General features: G+C 39.4%; 1 protein-coding gene across 3 annotated transcripts in view; it reads left to right on the top strand.

Moving 5' to 3' along the window:
* The window catches only part of CDH2 (cadherin 2), a 216,090-nt gene that overhangs the window by 21,091 nt on the left and 178,123 nt on the right, over positions 1-16,876 (top strand). For 2 of the 3 annotated variants that reach the window (XM_025987992.2, XM_072732109.1), the window contains exon 2: positions 10,565-10,676. Coding sequence is in view for 1 of the 3 variants with exons in the window: in XM_072732109.1 (XP_072588210.1) it covers positions 10,565-10,676 (112 nt within the window). In the remaining 2 variants the exon portion in view is untranslated. Of the gene's footprint in view, positions 1-9,476; positions 9,817-10,564; positions 10,677-16,876 lie in introns of those variants that run through there. The other variant, XM_072732110.1, reaches the window with a different exon arrangement.

Here is a 16,876-nt window from a genome sequence, read left to right as displayed (position 1 = left end):
AATCTAAAAAAAAAAAAACCAAGATGTTTATTCAAGTTTGAGCTGATATATCTTTCTCCCCAATTTTTCCCTAGTGTACAGAAACATTGGAATTATTTTAAACGGAGGTATTATATCAGATCACATTTATATGTGAGAATCATTTAAGGAAAAAATTTACAATGGTAGCAGGTAGATTTGTCACTTGGTCTTTTTTTTTTTTTTTAAAGGTTTTCTTTATTCATGAGAGACACAGAGACATAGGCAGAGGGAGAAGCAGGCTCCATGCAGGGAGCCTGATGTAGAACTAGATCCCAGGACCCTCAGATCATGACCTGAGCCAAAGGCAGACACTCAACCACTGAGCCACTCAGGCATCCCAATGATCTTAATTCATATAGGAGAAGTTCCAATGCTTAGCCAGTTAGGTAATATGTGTCACTGTGTTTGGATACTTTGTGATGTTTTTGTCCTTGGCCATGATAAGGATGGTCCCAAAAGCCATTTTGTGCTGGTTTGAATACCATCCCTAAATTGACTAGCTAAGTAACCAGGGCACTTTCCTTTCAGTATGCTTCTTTGCCTGAAAAATGGCACTATCACAGTACCTACCTCATAGAGTCATTGTAAAGATTATTGGGATACGATGCATGAAAGGTATGGGCATGCAGATCCTGGCACATGGTAACCACTCAATAAATATTAATAATCAGCCAGACTAAATGAATTTAGTTAGATGAATTACAAGTGGATTATAAACAAAGTGTGATGCTAAGTAATGTACTAGTTGATGACATTTTGAAAATTTTGTATAAGCCTACTGCAGTCTTGGGCCGCCTGGGTGGCTCAGCGGTTGAAAATCTGCCTTGGGCTCAGGTCATGATCCCGGGGTCCTGGAATTGAGTCCCATATCAGGCTCCCTGCGGGGAGCCTGCTTCTCCCTCTGCCTGTGTCTCTGCCTCTCTGTGTGTGTGTGTGTGTGTGTGTGTGTGTGTTTCTCATGAATAAATAAATAAAATCTTAGTGTCCTTTAAAGGCAGAGACACAGGCAGAGGGAGAAGCAGGCTCCCCAGAGGGAGACTCGATCCCGGCATTCTGGGATCACGCCCTGAGCCAAAGGCAGATGCTCAACTGCTGAGCCATTCAGGTGTCCCTCTATTTTTTTTTTTTTTTTAAAGCTTATTGCAATCTCTGGTGAGTGTAATGAGTTGATGGGGCAAAATCAATGTAAGGCAGGATCGGTCATTTTTACTGAATTGCTGTAGGCACTTGTGGAGGTTTTACTGGCAGTTTAATTGCAGAACTGCTTCAGCCACAATCTCTAGATAGTGGTACACTTTCACAAGCCAAGTCAATGAATATCTATAGTGTTGTTGGCCATTAAGTTAAATCCACAACATTTATTCGTAAACTCTTATCTGTATTTTGGGGTTGCACTCCACACAGCCTTGATGCCTAGGAAGACTCTTTTCACATGGCTGAGGAGATGGGTGGTGGCACACATCTCTCTGGACTTCACTTGATAGATGCTTGTACCCGGTCCCAAGCTTCGACACCCTAAACCACATTTTTGTATGCAGAACTCAGACTTTTTGTCCATCAAGCTGTTGTTTTATGGTGTGGTCCTCTGGCTTTTGAGTTCAGTTTCATCAGACTTGTAGGGTTTCTTGGCCAGCATCGACGCTATTACTTGACTTTTTGCCATTAAAGGAAATGAAAATCAGAAAAATTAAAGTACTGATACTAGAGATGTTCAAGGACTCATCCTAATAATATAATGGAGGCAAAGGTGGAAATTACCAGGTGAGTCACAGGGCGCAGTGTGTGGCCTCAGTGAGGGATTCCTTGCATCTAAGCTGGCTTAGACTATATCATGAAGTCAAGAAAGAGTTAAAGAACCAGTTCAAAACACTGGGCTCTCCCTCCAGTGACGTACCTGGTCAAACAAAAATATCAAAGGGCAGGGTTAAACTTCACATTTCAAGCATGTTTCCAGGGATGTGAAATTCAAAGTGTCATCAGTGGCATGGCTGACAGAGAAAAATCTTTAAAGAGTGTCAGCAGCTCTTGAATAATCTTCTTACTGTAGCTTCCATCATCATGGATGGAATGCTGTGAAATGTAGAGGATCTGGCAAATGTAATTGTCTGGTGATAAAGTAGATTAAAAAAATGAAAAAATTAGTCATGCAGACTTGGTCTTGAACAGTCCATTGTTTTATTACCATGTACCCCACTAACCACTTAAAAAATGTCTTCACTAATTGTTTATTTTTGCTTATCGAATTTGAAGGACCTAACCACATAATAAAACTATTACCATAGTTGTTCTTCTTCTTTTCCCAGCACTGTCCACCCCACAAGTACGCATCAGAGAAAGGATTCTACTTGTGTTCTTTTGCACATGAATGAATTTTTATTTGTCACATTGTTGTTTTCTTTTTCCTTTTTTTTTTTCCCTCAGAATTCCTACTTCATAAAATGCTTTAAAAATATTTCTCAGGTCCTCATGGAGCAAAGTGATAAAAGTCCCCATAACAGAAAAAAACAACAATATCATAATCATAGCTACCCCTTGCCTTGTGGTGAATCGGGTATTATCTTTGAGCCCTTTATATATGCTTCACAGCAAACCTATGAAGCTGGTATTCTAGTAGTAGTAGTGATGGTGGTAGTAGTAGCTGTAGTAGTATAGAAGAAGCAGCCGAGGCACAGGTGAACTTCCGTAGCTTGCTAAGTGCCCACAGGTCACACAGGGAGTGGAGACAGGATTTAAACCTAAGCAGGTTTGCTCCATTACTGCCTTTATTTCCATAAAAAGTAAGAGACAAACAAAACAAAAAAAAAAAAGAGAGGGGGAGGTTTTCAGCTTTGTTGTCTGTATTGGATAATCTGCTTCACAGAACTTAAATTGTTACTAGATTCTGACCATAGAGGATCTGGAAGGGGAAAAAAAATGAAGAGATTGATGCTTTATGGGAAAACATCCAATTGATTAAATTTGATAAGCAAGAGAGCCTAGGTTTTAGTTAGGCCTAGGTTTTAGTTAGGCAGAGCCAGAAAAAAAAGATAAAGTTTCCATTGGCTTTGGGCTGCTTTCAGATGTGAAATTTTTAGCCAACAATCATAGATAATCTTGATCACGAAGAAGATGAAGAGGCAAGGGATTGAACATCCACTGTGGCTCCCGTCGAATATTTAAAAGCTTGGATTTCGGAGTGACTTGGAGGAAATTGGAAAGCGGAGCCAGTGACCGAGGAGGACTATAAAAAAGAATCAAGATAATGAGGACCTGAAAGAGTAGCAGATTCAGGGCTTTAAAGCTCCCAATGTTGAGACCACAGACAAAATTTTAACGGAAACAGAAATGACGTCACTGCAAGCTCAGGACCGGAACAGATAGACTAATACTAACAGGCAGGCAGTATTCCTCAACTCCTATTACACTTTTGTCCTTTCTAGACAAGGAGGTCGATCTTCAGCCGGGGAAGAGTAGAGCAAATACTTGTAAGAGGAAATTGAAACTCAAGATAGGTGAACTGATTGTGCGAGAGCGCAGGGCGGCTCTGAATGAGTTCAGCTCCTCTGGCCAGCGTGAATTCCATCCTGGGGCCAAGCGGACTTCTGCTGCCTGCCTGTAATCTGAAGAATTGTGGAGAAGAAGGGCATCACTAAATGGATCAGGGATGGGATCATTTCCAATTAAAAGCCGAGCAAAAAACAAAATCCAAGAAAGTATAGTTTCCAGAGAAAAGAATAGAGAGCCCCATGCTGACCTGGGGCAAAATTCTGGAACCAGTAATTACAAAAAGATGGCTTGCAGATTCAATTTTCACATGTACATGGTAGCTAGGCGACAGCAGGGGATTGTTAAAAGTGGAAAAAAATAATTGTTCCTTTATTGCTCTTTGTTGCTCGGTTCTTAGACTGGAAGGCTAGGGCCGACAGGTATGCTGTGCCTGGAATCCAGAAAGGTTTCAGGAGGGAGGTGGGGGCTGGCCGTGTGGCCACTGCATGCCATGCAGGCACTTGTTTAGTGTACTGATTTATCCACCACATGTCTTGAAATTCTGTTTTAGTGAGTCGTGATTTAGACCCAGGATTCTGTAGTATAGGCTGGTGTTCCAGATTACTTGCTATTCTGGAGCAAGTTTGGGAATGCTGAGCCGTAGCAGACCCCCGTGAGTGGATTTATGTTGTCTTCCTAGTGTTGATACTATTACTGATGGCTAATGCATTGAATAACCACGTGCCAGACACTACCCCAAGTGCTCTACTCACATGATCTCATTTAATCCTCATCCCTGCCCAATGAGTAGGTGCTGCCTTTATGGTACCTCTTGTCCAGCTGGGGAACTGTGACCTCTCTGAAGTCTCACAGACACTAAGTAACGGGGCCGGTTTCAAATTCGGGAAGTCTGGCACTTTGAAAGTTCACACTCCGCACCACTCAGCTGGTAGCCCCTCTTAAAAGCCCACCTTAAGGCTTCGTGTTGGCGGGAAGGGTGATGTCTGGGCATGAGTCACGCCCTGTCTTTAGTACCTGAGTAGCATTGTTATGTAGACATTGGGGTGTCTCAGACTTTCTTGATGCCGAGAGCTGGGGCAGGGGGTGATGTGACTAAATCTAGGTGGAATTATTCATTTATCACGATCAAATCTGGGAAGGGTAAATGTAAATTGCTGCCCCTTGAGGCCCCAAATCAGCAAAGATCCTGGAAGCCATGACTTAATACTTTTCTGGTAAGAAAAGATCAGGGTTGTTTGGGTTGTCTACAAGCTCCGTATAAATCAACGAGCCTTTGTCTACACTGTACCTTTTGCCTAGAATGCCCTTTCCTGCTTCCTCCTCTTTCTCCTGGCAAATTTTTAATCATCTTTAAAGACAGAGCCTAAATGTCACTTCGGCTATGGAGTCTTCTTTGATTTCTACAGGCAGATTTATCATCCCATTCTTTCTGCTTCTTTAGCACTTTGTTCCTGGTGTTATAATTTTGTGATTATCTTTCTTAGTTTGTGCCACCCAAGTTCACAGTCACTCAGCTGGAAACGTGGGGGAGGGCATCATTCCCTTCCTCCCTCCCTTCCACTCTGAATCCCTGCCCTTACTAAGCCTCTCAGCTTTAACTGTCTGCATACTGATACAATCTGCCCCCTCCTTGTTCCTGCAGCCCCTGTCCGATGCAAGTCTGTGTCCTGACACTCATACCCCAGCTGTCACTTGTCAGAGCCCTCCCCCCCCCATTTTCCCACGAAGCATCAGAGACTTCTCTATCAAATACGATCTGCCTGTGCTTAAAATCTGTGCCTGACTCCTCACAGCCAACAGGATAACCCTAAGCCCGAAACCATTTATAATCTAACCCTGTCTGACTCTCCATCCTCAACTTTTGACTTCCTGCCTTGCTTCTTGGACTCCAGTGACACTGAACTCATTGTAATTCCCCAGGCAGTATGCTGTTTCTTGCCGCCTTGTTCCAGCTCAACAGTGACCGCCTGGCATGGCTTCCCACCACCCCACACCTCCTGACTACTCCTGGGTTCTGCATGGGAGGCCCCCGGACCCCTCTCCTGGGCTCTGTAGGTCTCTACCTCCTGGTTACCACTTCTATTGCAGCTACTTCTTTATTTTGCTCCCACATTGAGCCTTGAGCTTCTTATAAAGGCAGTGAGGGTATCTGGTTTTGTTTCCATTGGCAAATAGATCTCAGTACGAGTTTCTGGAAAGAAATTGTGTTATAATTATTTGTTCTCCTTGGAAAAATTGTAGAGTAAGTAACTTGCCCCTTCTTCTTTCTAGATGTGAGGTCTTGAGTATTTTACCACTCTTCTGAGTGAGAACCTGTTTGCTCATGTGTAAAATGAGAATAATTTCACCGTCCCCCCCAAGGACTCTTGTGAGAATTAGTTGAGATAGGGATGTTTTATAAATCTTAGCATGCCATTCCAGAGATTGTGGACTACAGCCCTGATGTCCATTCTTGTATGGTCAAGAATGACTTTCATGTTTTTAAAAATGCTTTTAGAAAGTCAAAAGAAGGATGTTTTTGCCACTCGAAAATTAGATGAAATTCAGATTTCAGTGTCTATAAATAAAATTTCATTTGAATGAATAGAGCCGTGTTCATTCATTTCCCATTGTCTGTTGCTGCTTTTGCATTGCAACAGCAGAACTCAGTTTCAACAGAGTTACTGTGGCTTGTCGAACCTCAAATATTTAGTATCTGGCCCTGTATAGAAAATTGTTTGCTGACCCCTACCTTATTCAAAAATTAGGAAAATGTGTGTGAGTCACAACCTTCCCCTTGTACCACAGAGTACTTTTTGAGGGAAAGGTTTCTTTCTTTAAACTTTTAGAACTTCATCCTGGGTCCACAGAGTGACCCGTTAATGTGGGGCAAGCCACAGTGGCATGGCTTTGGTTTTCTGAAAAGGAGGATGTTCCAATAAGAGTATGGTGGACTGTTTGAAAAGACAGTGAACTTCCCACTACTGGGGTAGTTAAAGGGTAGATGGACACCCAGTTTTCATGGGTTGCTAAGGAACAGGGTGTCTCGCACTTGGTGCTATGACATTTTGGGCTGGATAAATCTCGGTGGTGGGTGCTGTCCTGTGTATTGTGTGTTGATTAGCAGCATCCCTGGCCTTCAGTCACTACAAGCCAGGAGTACCCCCTTCCCCAGCTGCAACAATCAAAAATGTGCCCATACATTTAATAATTTTTGGAGCCTGTTTAAAAAAAAAAAACACACACACACACACACATTATAGAATAGCAGCATGTTATGTGACAAATCCATTTTGTCTTGGGAAGAAGAATTTAGAAAAGTTTTAGTTGTTAAAAGTGAGTATGGAAATCTCATAAAGTGGAACACCTGGTTGGCTCAGTGGTTGAGTGTCTGCCTTTGGCTCAGGTCATGATCCCAGGATCCTGGAATGGAGTTCTGTATCAGACTCCCCAGAGGGAGCCTGCTTCTCTCTCTGCCTATGTCTCTGCCTTTCTCTGTGTCTCTCATGAATAAATAAATAGAATCTTAAAAAAAGAGAGAAAATAAAATAAAGTAATATATGAATCCCATGGGTATTTAATGTTGGTAAAGCCAGTATGTGCTTTACCGACACGGTTTCGGAAATTCCCACAGCCACCTAATGCAGGTAGGTCCCCTTTCCTGATAAGCAGAGCAGAGAGGTTGAGCAAAGGATAACATGTTGAGGACAGGGCAGCTCGGGTGGCTCAGCGGTTTATCGCCTCCTTCAGCCCAGGGTGTGATCTTGGAGACCAGGGATCAAGTCCCACATCGGGCTCCCTGCATGGCTCCTGCTTCTCCCTCTGCCTGTGTCTCTGCCTTTCTCTCTCTGTGTGTCTCTCATGAATAAATAAAAACAATCTTAAAAAAACAAAAACAAAAACAAAAACATGTTGAGGACAGAAATTCCCTCCACTGAAATAAGATAGAAACTCAGAAGTGAACATACCCAGTAAAATCCTGATGGACTTTATTTGGCCTTGAAATTCCATTCCTGTGAATTTGCATGAGGAACATGTTGTTGCTCATTCTTCCACCTTAGGGCAGATCCACTGGAAAACAAAACAGTAGCAGTAGAACTAAAGAGAAGGTTACAGTTTTCTGCTAGTTTTTAGACTTTATGGATCTCTGGGTGCTGATCCAGGTGCACGCTGCCTGAATGGCCATGTTGGAATGTGACCCCTGTCTACTGCATGCTGCCCCTCCAGAGCTCTGCTCCCACCTTTCCTCAGTTGGAACCCTGCCATGGTCACCCTTTGCAGAAACCTGGGCTGGAGGTGAAGAGGCCGACTTCTAACCCGTCAGTGGGATACAGATTTACAACACATCGGTCCATTTTATATGGTGAACGGGGGAGTTCTCTTCAGTTGTTTTGGTTAGCTAAAAGCTTTTACTTTTCGAGTGCCTGCTGTTTGCCAGGCCCAGTACAAGCGCCTGGATATTTCCAGCTGGCAAGAATCAAAGTAGCATCCAGTGTCCCAAATGTGATGGGTTTTGGAAGCCCTACCCCTTACTTCTTACTTATCCCCCAAAATTTTCTCTTTATTATGAAATACATAGTGTGTACAGGATAAATGAGGAATAATAATAATTTGTACCCATGTTCCTGTGCATATCTTCACATTTTACTGTATATTCTTTTTGAAAGAAAGGAATTATTACAAGTAAAATCAAAGCCGTCTGTACGACCCTTGATGCCTTTCCTATCTTGCCTTCCCCGGGGTTAGCTGCTGTCCTGTTTGGTGTTTATCACTACCTTGTGCGTTTTTATATTCTGCTCTATATGTGTCAGTAACTTCACGTCATCTTATAGACATCTTCATGCCTATACATAAAGTATTAAACTTTATAAAAATGAAGCCATCCATCATGCTTTTAATTTTTTTTGCAAGATTTAGGCTACAGAGTGCTTTGTCTAATAGTTTTGCATAAACAGATTTCTGAAATTAACCAAAAAATAATAGTCAGCCCTAGGTTGATTTATAATTGCATTTTCTCTTGCAGTGTTGCATGGATGTTAAAAAAAAATGACTACTTGTTTGTTTGTTTGTTTGGTGATGGAACCCTGTGGATAAATGTAGCTCCAGTTCTTCCTTTCTAATGTATTGAGTGTTCCTTTTTTTTTTTGGCAATGTGAAAATTTTGTTGGATGTTTAGGTAGTCTTCAGGTCCTGCTGTCATAACTGCTGCAATGAACATGTGAACATGCCCTGTGTATATTGACTGGAGCACCCATAGGCGTTTCCCCAGGATTATACCTAGCAGGTAGGCTAGGATAGATCCACATTCATCTTCACTAGAATTGTCCAAACTGCACTCCAGTTGTGCTTGTACCAACTTCCACTAACACCTACATGAGGGAGTGGATCCTTGACTTGCTACAGTCCTTTCTTGCACATAAGAGGCTTAAAACTATTATTTATATTCCCCAAATGAATGAGAACATACACTGTTTGTCCTTCTCCGATTGACTATGTTCTCATTCATTTGGGGAATATAAATAATAGTGAAAGGGAATATAAAGGAAGGGAGAAGAAATGTTGGGAAATATCAGGAAGGGAGACAGAACATAAAGACTCCTAACTCGGGGAAACGAACTAGGGGTGGTGGAAGGGGAGGAGGGCGGGTGTTGGAGGGGAATGGGTGACAGGCACTGAGGTGGACACTTGACGGGATGAGCACTGGGTGTTTTTCTGTATGTTGGTAAATTGAACACCAGTAAAAATTAATTAAAAAAAATAAAGCCTGGCATATTGGGAATGCACAAATAAATATTTTTGATTTAAAAAAAAAAGAGGCTTAAAACTGTTTGCTAATTTAAAGCATCTGAACTATTATCTCACTGTTGTCCCGAATACTTTTTTGAGATTAAATACTGGGTAATATTTAACGAAGTTCAAATTTACTTTTTTCTTTATTTTCCTAGATCTGAAAAGAACAGTTTAAATATTAGATTAGTGTAGATTTTTGTGACTTTAGTATTTGCAAAACTTCTCATGCATAATCCAGGTAGTCTTTTAATTGTGAAGCTGTGTGTTATTGCTTTGACAACTGCTTTCAGTTCCTTTGCTTTCTGGGACTTCTTCCTCCTTCCCAATTTCTGATTCTCCACTACTGCGGATTGCTCCTAATGCTGGCCCCGCAGCTAAGGCAGTCCCTCTGGCAGCCTCTGTGCCCTCTGCTTCCTCCTGTCTCTGGATGCCCATGAGGGCAGGGTGAAGTGGTCTATAATAATGTAAGCGCTGGATGAGTTCTGTTCAGTGCTGTGATGAGTCAGTAGGGCTGGAAGACAGTGACACTAACTTGGAGAGGTAAGTGGTTAGACGGTGCGTGGTAAGATTGAGTTCTTTTTTTCTTTCTTTCTTTTTTTGTATGATTGAGTTCTAATCACACTGGGTAGTTAGCTGTGTATGTGATAATAGGAAGACGGCAAGAAAGGCTTTCTAATTTTTAAGTATAAAAAGAAAAACAGTTGTATTAATCTTTATTTCTATTTTTAGTGTGTCCCCTTCAAATCAGAGAAATATATACTTTTGATTGATTGGTTTTACCTGGTAAAAAAAAATACTGTATATCGTGCAGTAAGTATATTGTAGTTTTGTCTTTTAATGAACAGGGTATATCAAAACAAACTTCGTAGCCAGAGAACTGGATGAGAGTATAAAAGTCTATATACTGGAATGCATACATTTTTCTTGAAAAGTTAAGTTGGCCATGGTAATCTGTGGAGCCTAAAAACTAGTTGACTGGCCCTTACCCCCAGATCCACTTGAAAATTTCTCAATCACAATGCCCATTTTAATGGAAATGTGCGGCCTTTAGAAGAACTTAGAATGTGTATTATTTAGATTTTACTGGACAAGACAAGTGGGATTTGTTTCTTCTACTCCAGTTATCAAAAAGATTAACCCTTTGCCCTCTACATTTTATTGTAACCGTTGGGAAACAATGGGGTTGTTTGTACAAGATAGCTGAAAAATTGAGGCTTTATGCCAAGTGGAATGTTTCTCAGTTGAAGGAGGTAGCAATCATTGCACACTTTTTTTTCTTGTGTTGCAGGCGTCTGTAGAGGCTTCTGGTGAAATCGCATTATGCAAGACTGGATTTCCTGAAGATGTTTACAGTGCAGTCTTGTCCCAAGATGTGCATGAAGGACAGCCTCTTCTCAATGGTACTATCTCAGAAGATATATTTGTACATACAGTGTCTTTGCTCTTGAAACAAATTAGCCATTAAAAAGTCTCTAAATCATCTCTACTGTATAACAAGTATGAATTTTTCACAATCAGTATAATGAGACTGTAGGGACTTTATTTTAGGATTACAGAAGAGCTTATGAATCTCTTATGTACATAATTGGAAGGCTCCTAATCTCTTGAAAACTTCAGATTTCTTCCATTTTTAATTTATAGTAGAAACCATTGTGTAATTAATTTTCAGTTTTTTCTGCGTATGTTTTACTAATTTGGAAGATATTTGCCAAACATCTGATTCTAACGGTTTTAGAAATTATTTACAGCAAAAATCCACTTAATATTTTGAATTTAAAAAATGAAGAAATTACTATGATATTATCTTTGATAAAACATATCAAACTTTAGTAATAGGTAAATTATAATGAATGACTTAGCAGGTTAAGTCTTGAGGCAAGAGCATGAGACCATATTTTCCTTATGACATCATTTATAGAAATTATTAGATTGTTAATTTAGTTGTTAACATATGTGAATATCAAATACAGACACATCTCCTATTTAAATGTGGATCAAGTTCATTGAGGTAATCATGCCAGTAAGTCTAGATGAAATCTGAAATAGAACTCAGAGTATCCTAAGCAAAATAGAAAGCCCCTTCTTTTATCTCTAATTGAATGCAAATAAAATTTTGGTTAGTAGTATTTTCATGGACTTATTTATCATTACAGAAAATGTCATTGAAATGTGAAAGCAGGAAGAATTGATTAGTGAGTTGTATTTAGATTGTTATTCCCCACAAATCGTGCATATCTCTAAGGCTGTTTTAGAGAGCTCCTTTTAGAAAATCCGTGCAGCCTCAGCTAATTAATTTACACAGGGCTCTACCACACAGCCTTAATTGAAGTGTCTCTGCAGTACTGACAAACCTTAGTGGTATAATACTTAAGAATACCATAGACAGAGGACTTTGAAATGTAAATGGGCTCTTAGCTACTAAGGTTCTTTAGTGCAAGATTATCATTTTATTTTCATTTCTATTCTAATTGTGATTTGCTTATACCTATGTGTTCTTCCTGAAGTTTTTTTTTTTTTTTTTTTAAAAGACATCTTTGTGCCCTTGCCTTAAAGCATGGTATTTTAATGAGTAAATGTTAAATTAGTCTGTCTCCACACTGAATTCCTCATCTAGTGGGTAATGGTTGACATGATAGAGGTATAATTCAAATCAAAAGTGTAGATTCTGTTTAACTTACTGTGAGTCTTGGAGTTCTTCTGCACGTTTGTCATTTTCTTTAAATCTGTGAATTATTGTGAGGTTTCCTAGGACCTATGTGACCAGTGAATATTATTTGAGTACTGAAAAAGATGTATCAATAATGCTTCTCTAGAATAACTCAGAGAAAATATGTCAGTGGGATTTGTTGCATTTTTGCAATTTATTTCTGAGATTCATTTTTAAATGGATAATTCATTCTCCTAGTCTCTTTTCCTAAAAGCTCTTTACAAATCAACACGTGGCCTATCATTAGAAACCACTGATTTAAGATGAAGTACACTGGCATGTTGAATGGTTTTGAAAATGAAAGCCTGTTTTCTAATTATTAGGTAATGCCGGAAAGAGTAGAAATTGGGCATAGTTGCTTGCCAGGGCCTTTTCAGTATAACCTAGAAACTGGGATTTTGCTAGTGCTGTAAATGTGAAAGATTCAAACTACTTTTAACTTTGTGCTCTACCTATCATCGAGAGAAGTGCGTATCATAGTCTCTGATAGAACTTAGATGCTTTGGTATGCCTAATTGTTACCTTGTTTATCATTACGCTTTCTTTTTTTCAAACCATTTCTCTCTGCCACACCATTACTTTTCTCTTTATCATTCATAGAATATGCTAAAGGATGCCAGAGCCTGAAAGCTTAAAATATAAAGTTCAAAATATTGATTAGTAGAAAAAAAATGTCTTTGGGTGAGGAAGAAAACTTATTACACAGGCTTTTGTGAAATATCCACTTTTTTAAAAAGATTTTATTTATTCTTGAGAGACACAGAGAGAGAGAGAGAGAGAGAAAGAAAGAGAGAGAGAGGCAGAGACACAGGCAGAGGGAGAAGCAGGCTCCATACAGGGAGCCCGACATGGGACTCGATCCTGAGTCTCCAGGATCATGCCCTGGGCCGAAGGTGGCGCTGAACCACTGAGCCACCAAGGCTGCCCTCCACTTTTTTTTTTAAGAGTGTTTTCGCCAGTTATATTTCCTTTGGAGAATTGTTACTTAGAAGGATTATATAGGGCAACCCTGGTGGCCCAGTGATTTGGCTCCTGCCTTTGGCCCAGGGCATGATCCTGGAGACCCGGGATCAAGTCCCGTGTCAGGCTCCCTGCATGGAGCCTGCTTTTCCCTCTGCCCGTGTCTCTGCCTCTCATTCTCTCTCTGTGCCTCTCATGAATAAATAAATAAATAATTAATAAAATCTTAAAAAAAAGGATTATATATTTTTGCCTCTTATATCTTTTTGGAGTTTTTAGTGGGCTATTAACCCAAAGGTGCATCTGTCCACTGAACCCAAATACTATGCCATGACTATGTTCATGAGTTCTGTGCACTGTAGTAAGTTCATTTACCTTGCATATACTAAATCTAGAAGGGATCTATTGTTAGGCCCACCACTTTTGTCAGGTTTTGTGATTTATGGTGTTTAAGGAAAGAATTATACATGAGACATATACAGTAATTCTCTAAGGCATTTGCCTAATGGCATGTTCTACTGTATTTTTTAAAAGATTTTATTTATTTATTCATGAGAAACAAAGAGACATAGGCAGAGGGAGAAGCAGACTCCCTACGGGGAGCCTGATACAGGACTTGATCCCAGGACCAGTGGATCATGACCTGAGCTGAAGGCAGCCACTCAACCACTGAGCCACCCAGGTGCCCCAAGTTCTACTGTATTAAAGTTTACTTTAGGGTCTATAAACACCCATTGAAATCGTAATTCCATTACTCTTGATGTTTCCTCTGATTTCTCATTGATGACGTTTGGGGTTAGGGGAGCCCAACAATATATTTAGTATGGTTTCAAAAGGTACATCCCTGGCACACTAGTCCTTGTACCGAACTTGGACATTTTCGTGTAGAGGTGTCATGAATGATGATAATTTTTCAAAAAATAAAACAACATGATCTTCGTGAAAGTGCTTGGATAACATCAAGCATTAGATGAAAATATAACTTAGTATTGGTCATGTTAGTGAAGCCAAGTAGAAGACGCATAAAAATGTCAAAGCTGGGCTGTAGTGTGGAGAGCATCTTTTCCTCCCATCTGTCTTTTGTGTTTTGCTGTTGTGATGAATTTTATAAAAAGACCCAATGAACTACTTCTGTCCTTCCAGTTTCTCTTCCGGGTGTCATCGGTATGTCTTCTATAACATCATAAATAAAAATGTATTCTACGATCAACCTTTACATTGCATGTGATACCATGTTGAATATTTCCACTCTTTTGAGAATAGTTCAGTATTAAAAAATGTCCATATAGACCTTTGTTCCATTTTGTTAGCAGAACCAGATTTTCTTAACTGGGCCTCTATTTTTGCACTTCCAGGTTGTTTCCAATTTTTCTCTCTTACATATAGTGCTGCTATGGAGATGCTTTTTTAGAGAACTTTGATTTTTCTTTAGGGATATTTTTTGGAGAGTTTATGCTCAAAAGTAGAATTACTAGGCCAAAGGGAACTTAAACTATTGACAGTAATTTTTTTTTTAACATTTTGTAGGACACTTCTTTCCAAGGCTAAAAGTATGTTAGTTCTTTTCTACATCTTCATGGCCATTTAATTCTGTAATTTTTTCATTTTTCTATTTCCCCTCAAGTGAAAAACATTCCTTTTTTTATCCTGTGGTATTCTCTGTGTTTGCCTTTATAAGTTAGGATCAATTGTAATATGTTGGGATACTCATTTTTACCTTGTATTTTTCTGTTCCACTTGAAAAGTATTTATACCACCTCCCCTAATTTAGCAGATAAGCAAATTGACGCCTAGGGAGATTATAGGCTTTTCCCATGATTATACAGCTCATTAGATGGGTAGCTGAGGATCTGGGGTTAAAATCCAGGTTTTCTTTTTTCTTTTTTAAAGATTTTATTTATTTGAGTGAGAAAGAGAGAGAGAGAGAGGGCACAAGTGGGGGACAGAGGCAGAAGGAGAGGGAAAAGCAGACTCCCCACTGAGCAGGAGCCCCACATGGGGCTCCATCAATTGCAGAACCCTGAGATCATGACCTGAGCAGAAGGCAGATGCTTAACCGACTGAGCCACTCTGGTGCCCCAGAACTTGGGTTTTCTGATTCCTAATTTAATTCTGGTGATAGTGATGATTAAAATGCAGAATAAAATGTTATGGCATAACCCAGGAAAGAGTGAGAGCTAACAACTGGCCAGGTGTCTTGTGACAAGTTCATCTTAGAGCCGGTCTTCTATATTCCCACTTCACACCATGACTTGTGTGTTACTAGACATGCTTGGGAATTGGTAACAACAAGGAAAGCAGAGCTCCCTATAATTAAAAAAAGACGTTTCAATTATTGTCACCACTCATATTTTGTGCATACTTGTTTACAAGCAGAAAAATTTAGGACTTTGAAAAATAATATTTAGCTTTTAGTATTTATCTTCTACTCCGCTGAACTAGAAAAATCTCTTGGGGTAGCATATTACCTGAAAATAAAATAACTGCGATCATAAATTTTCATTTTGTCACCAGCAGTGTATCTGACACTATGAAATAACAACCACACCGTGACATTGCAGAGAAGATCCACGCTGTTTTTAGGGTGGAAGTCAAGAGTGATTTTCCTGTATGTTGAGCATTGGTGGTCTGCGTGCTTTAGACATTTCACTAAGTAAACTCCTCCGACTCTGGTCAACATAAATAGCAACCTGCAATTACCAAGAATATTTTCAGTAATCCATTTATACTCACCAACTCTGGGCAGGACATGATGATTATTTTCAACTGGAGGGAATTTGATTTAGATTAGTTTACTTACTGATTGAGGCTTGTCTGCATTCACAAGCTCTGAGGAAGCTGTAATGTATGGTATCTTTAGATGACAGTACTAAAATATTTTTTTATTACTTTAGCGGGACTTTACAACTGCACTACTTTTTTTTTTTTAACTGCACTACTTTTTAAATAAATATGAGTACTTTTGTATATGTGTTATTGAATTGGGAAGCCATCTTTAAGTAGCTGACTGTATTTGTGACTTCTATTAAATTGTGAAAACCTGGTTTTGCTTTAATGTTTTTTTAATTTAGACATGTATTTTTTGTTATTTTTTTTTGTTATTGAATGTGTAAATGTTTTTAAATATTTGAAAGGCAAGTTTATAAACATCTTGTTTCTAAAGTTGGCTAGCCACTTGAACTTTACTGATTTCCAATGATTGTGGGAAGAGGACCAAGTACTGGGATTGTTCTCTTGGATATTATGATTAGCTCTAAGGAGTTACAAATGAAATACAGCCATGTGGATTCTCAGGGGTAGAGACCTTGTTTTAATATTGCGTGGCAGTTTTTTTTTTTTTTTTTAAGAGCAATTAAGGATGTAATAAGATCAACGTAAGAACTAAGAAATTTCATCCTTGTTTTCATCGTATCATTTAGACTTTATTTAATACCTGGAATTTTTTATATCCCTTTTGATGTATTTTAGGTCCATCTTTTTTAATGCAATGCTGCAAACCAAGATAAGCCAGCTTGAGTGGTCACTTTTTTTTTTTCTTAGTCCTTTAACAGCTATTTATAGCCTTCAGTGATTTGAAGTAGGTAAGGCCTGCTCTCTCACAAACTCACAACCAGTCTGTGTTAAAGAAAGTAAGTCACCATTCGCATAGGCAAACATATTAGCAAGCAGGCAGTCAAGTGGTTTAAAATCTGTCCTTCTAAGATCAGAGAGCCCATTTCTTATGGTCCCTTAGGTTCTCTAGTAAGCGTCTAGTAGGGAGTAAAAAATAGACACAGCAAATACATGGAATTTACTGTGTGTTAGATGCTGTAAATGCTATGGAGAAAAATAATGCAGAGAAGGGAAATAGGGAGAATCTGTGGTTCAGCATTTTAAATAGTATGCTTAGGGGAGGCATCACTGCATAAGAGATATTTGAGTAAGAACTGATGT

Source organism: Vulpes vulpes, chromosome 13 (assembly GCF_048418805.1).
Source record: "Vulpes vulpes isolate BD-2025 chromosome 13, VulVul3, whole genome shotgun sequence".
In the NCBI taxonomy this organism is placed as follows: Eukaryota; Metazoa; Chordata; class Mammalia; order Carnivora; family Canidae; genus Vulpes; species Vulpes vulpes.
Note: the sequence above shows the minus strand (reverse complement) of the source record. Positions and strands in the feature narration are given on the sequence as shown.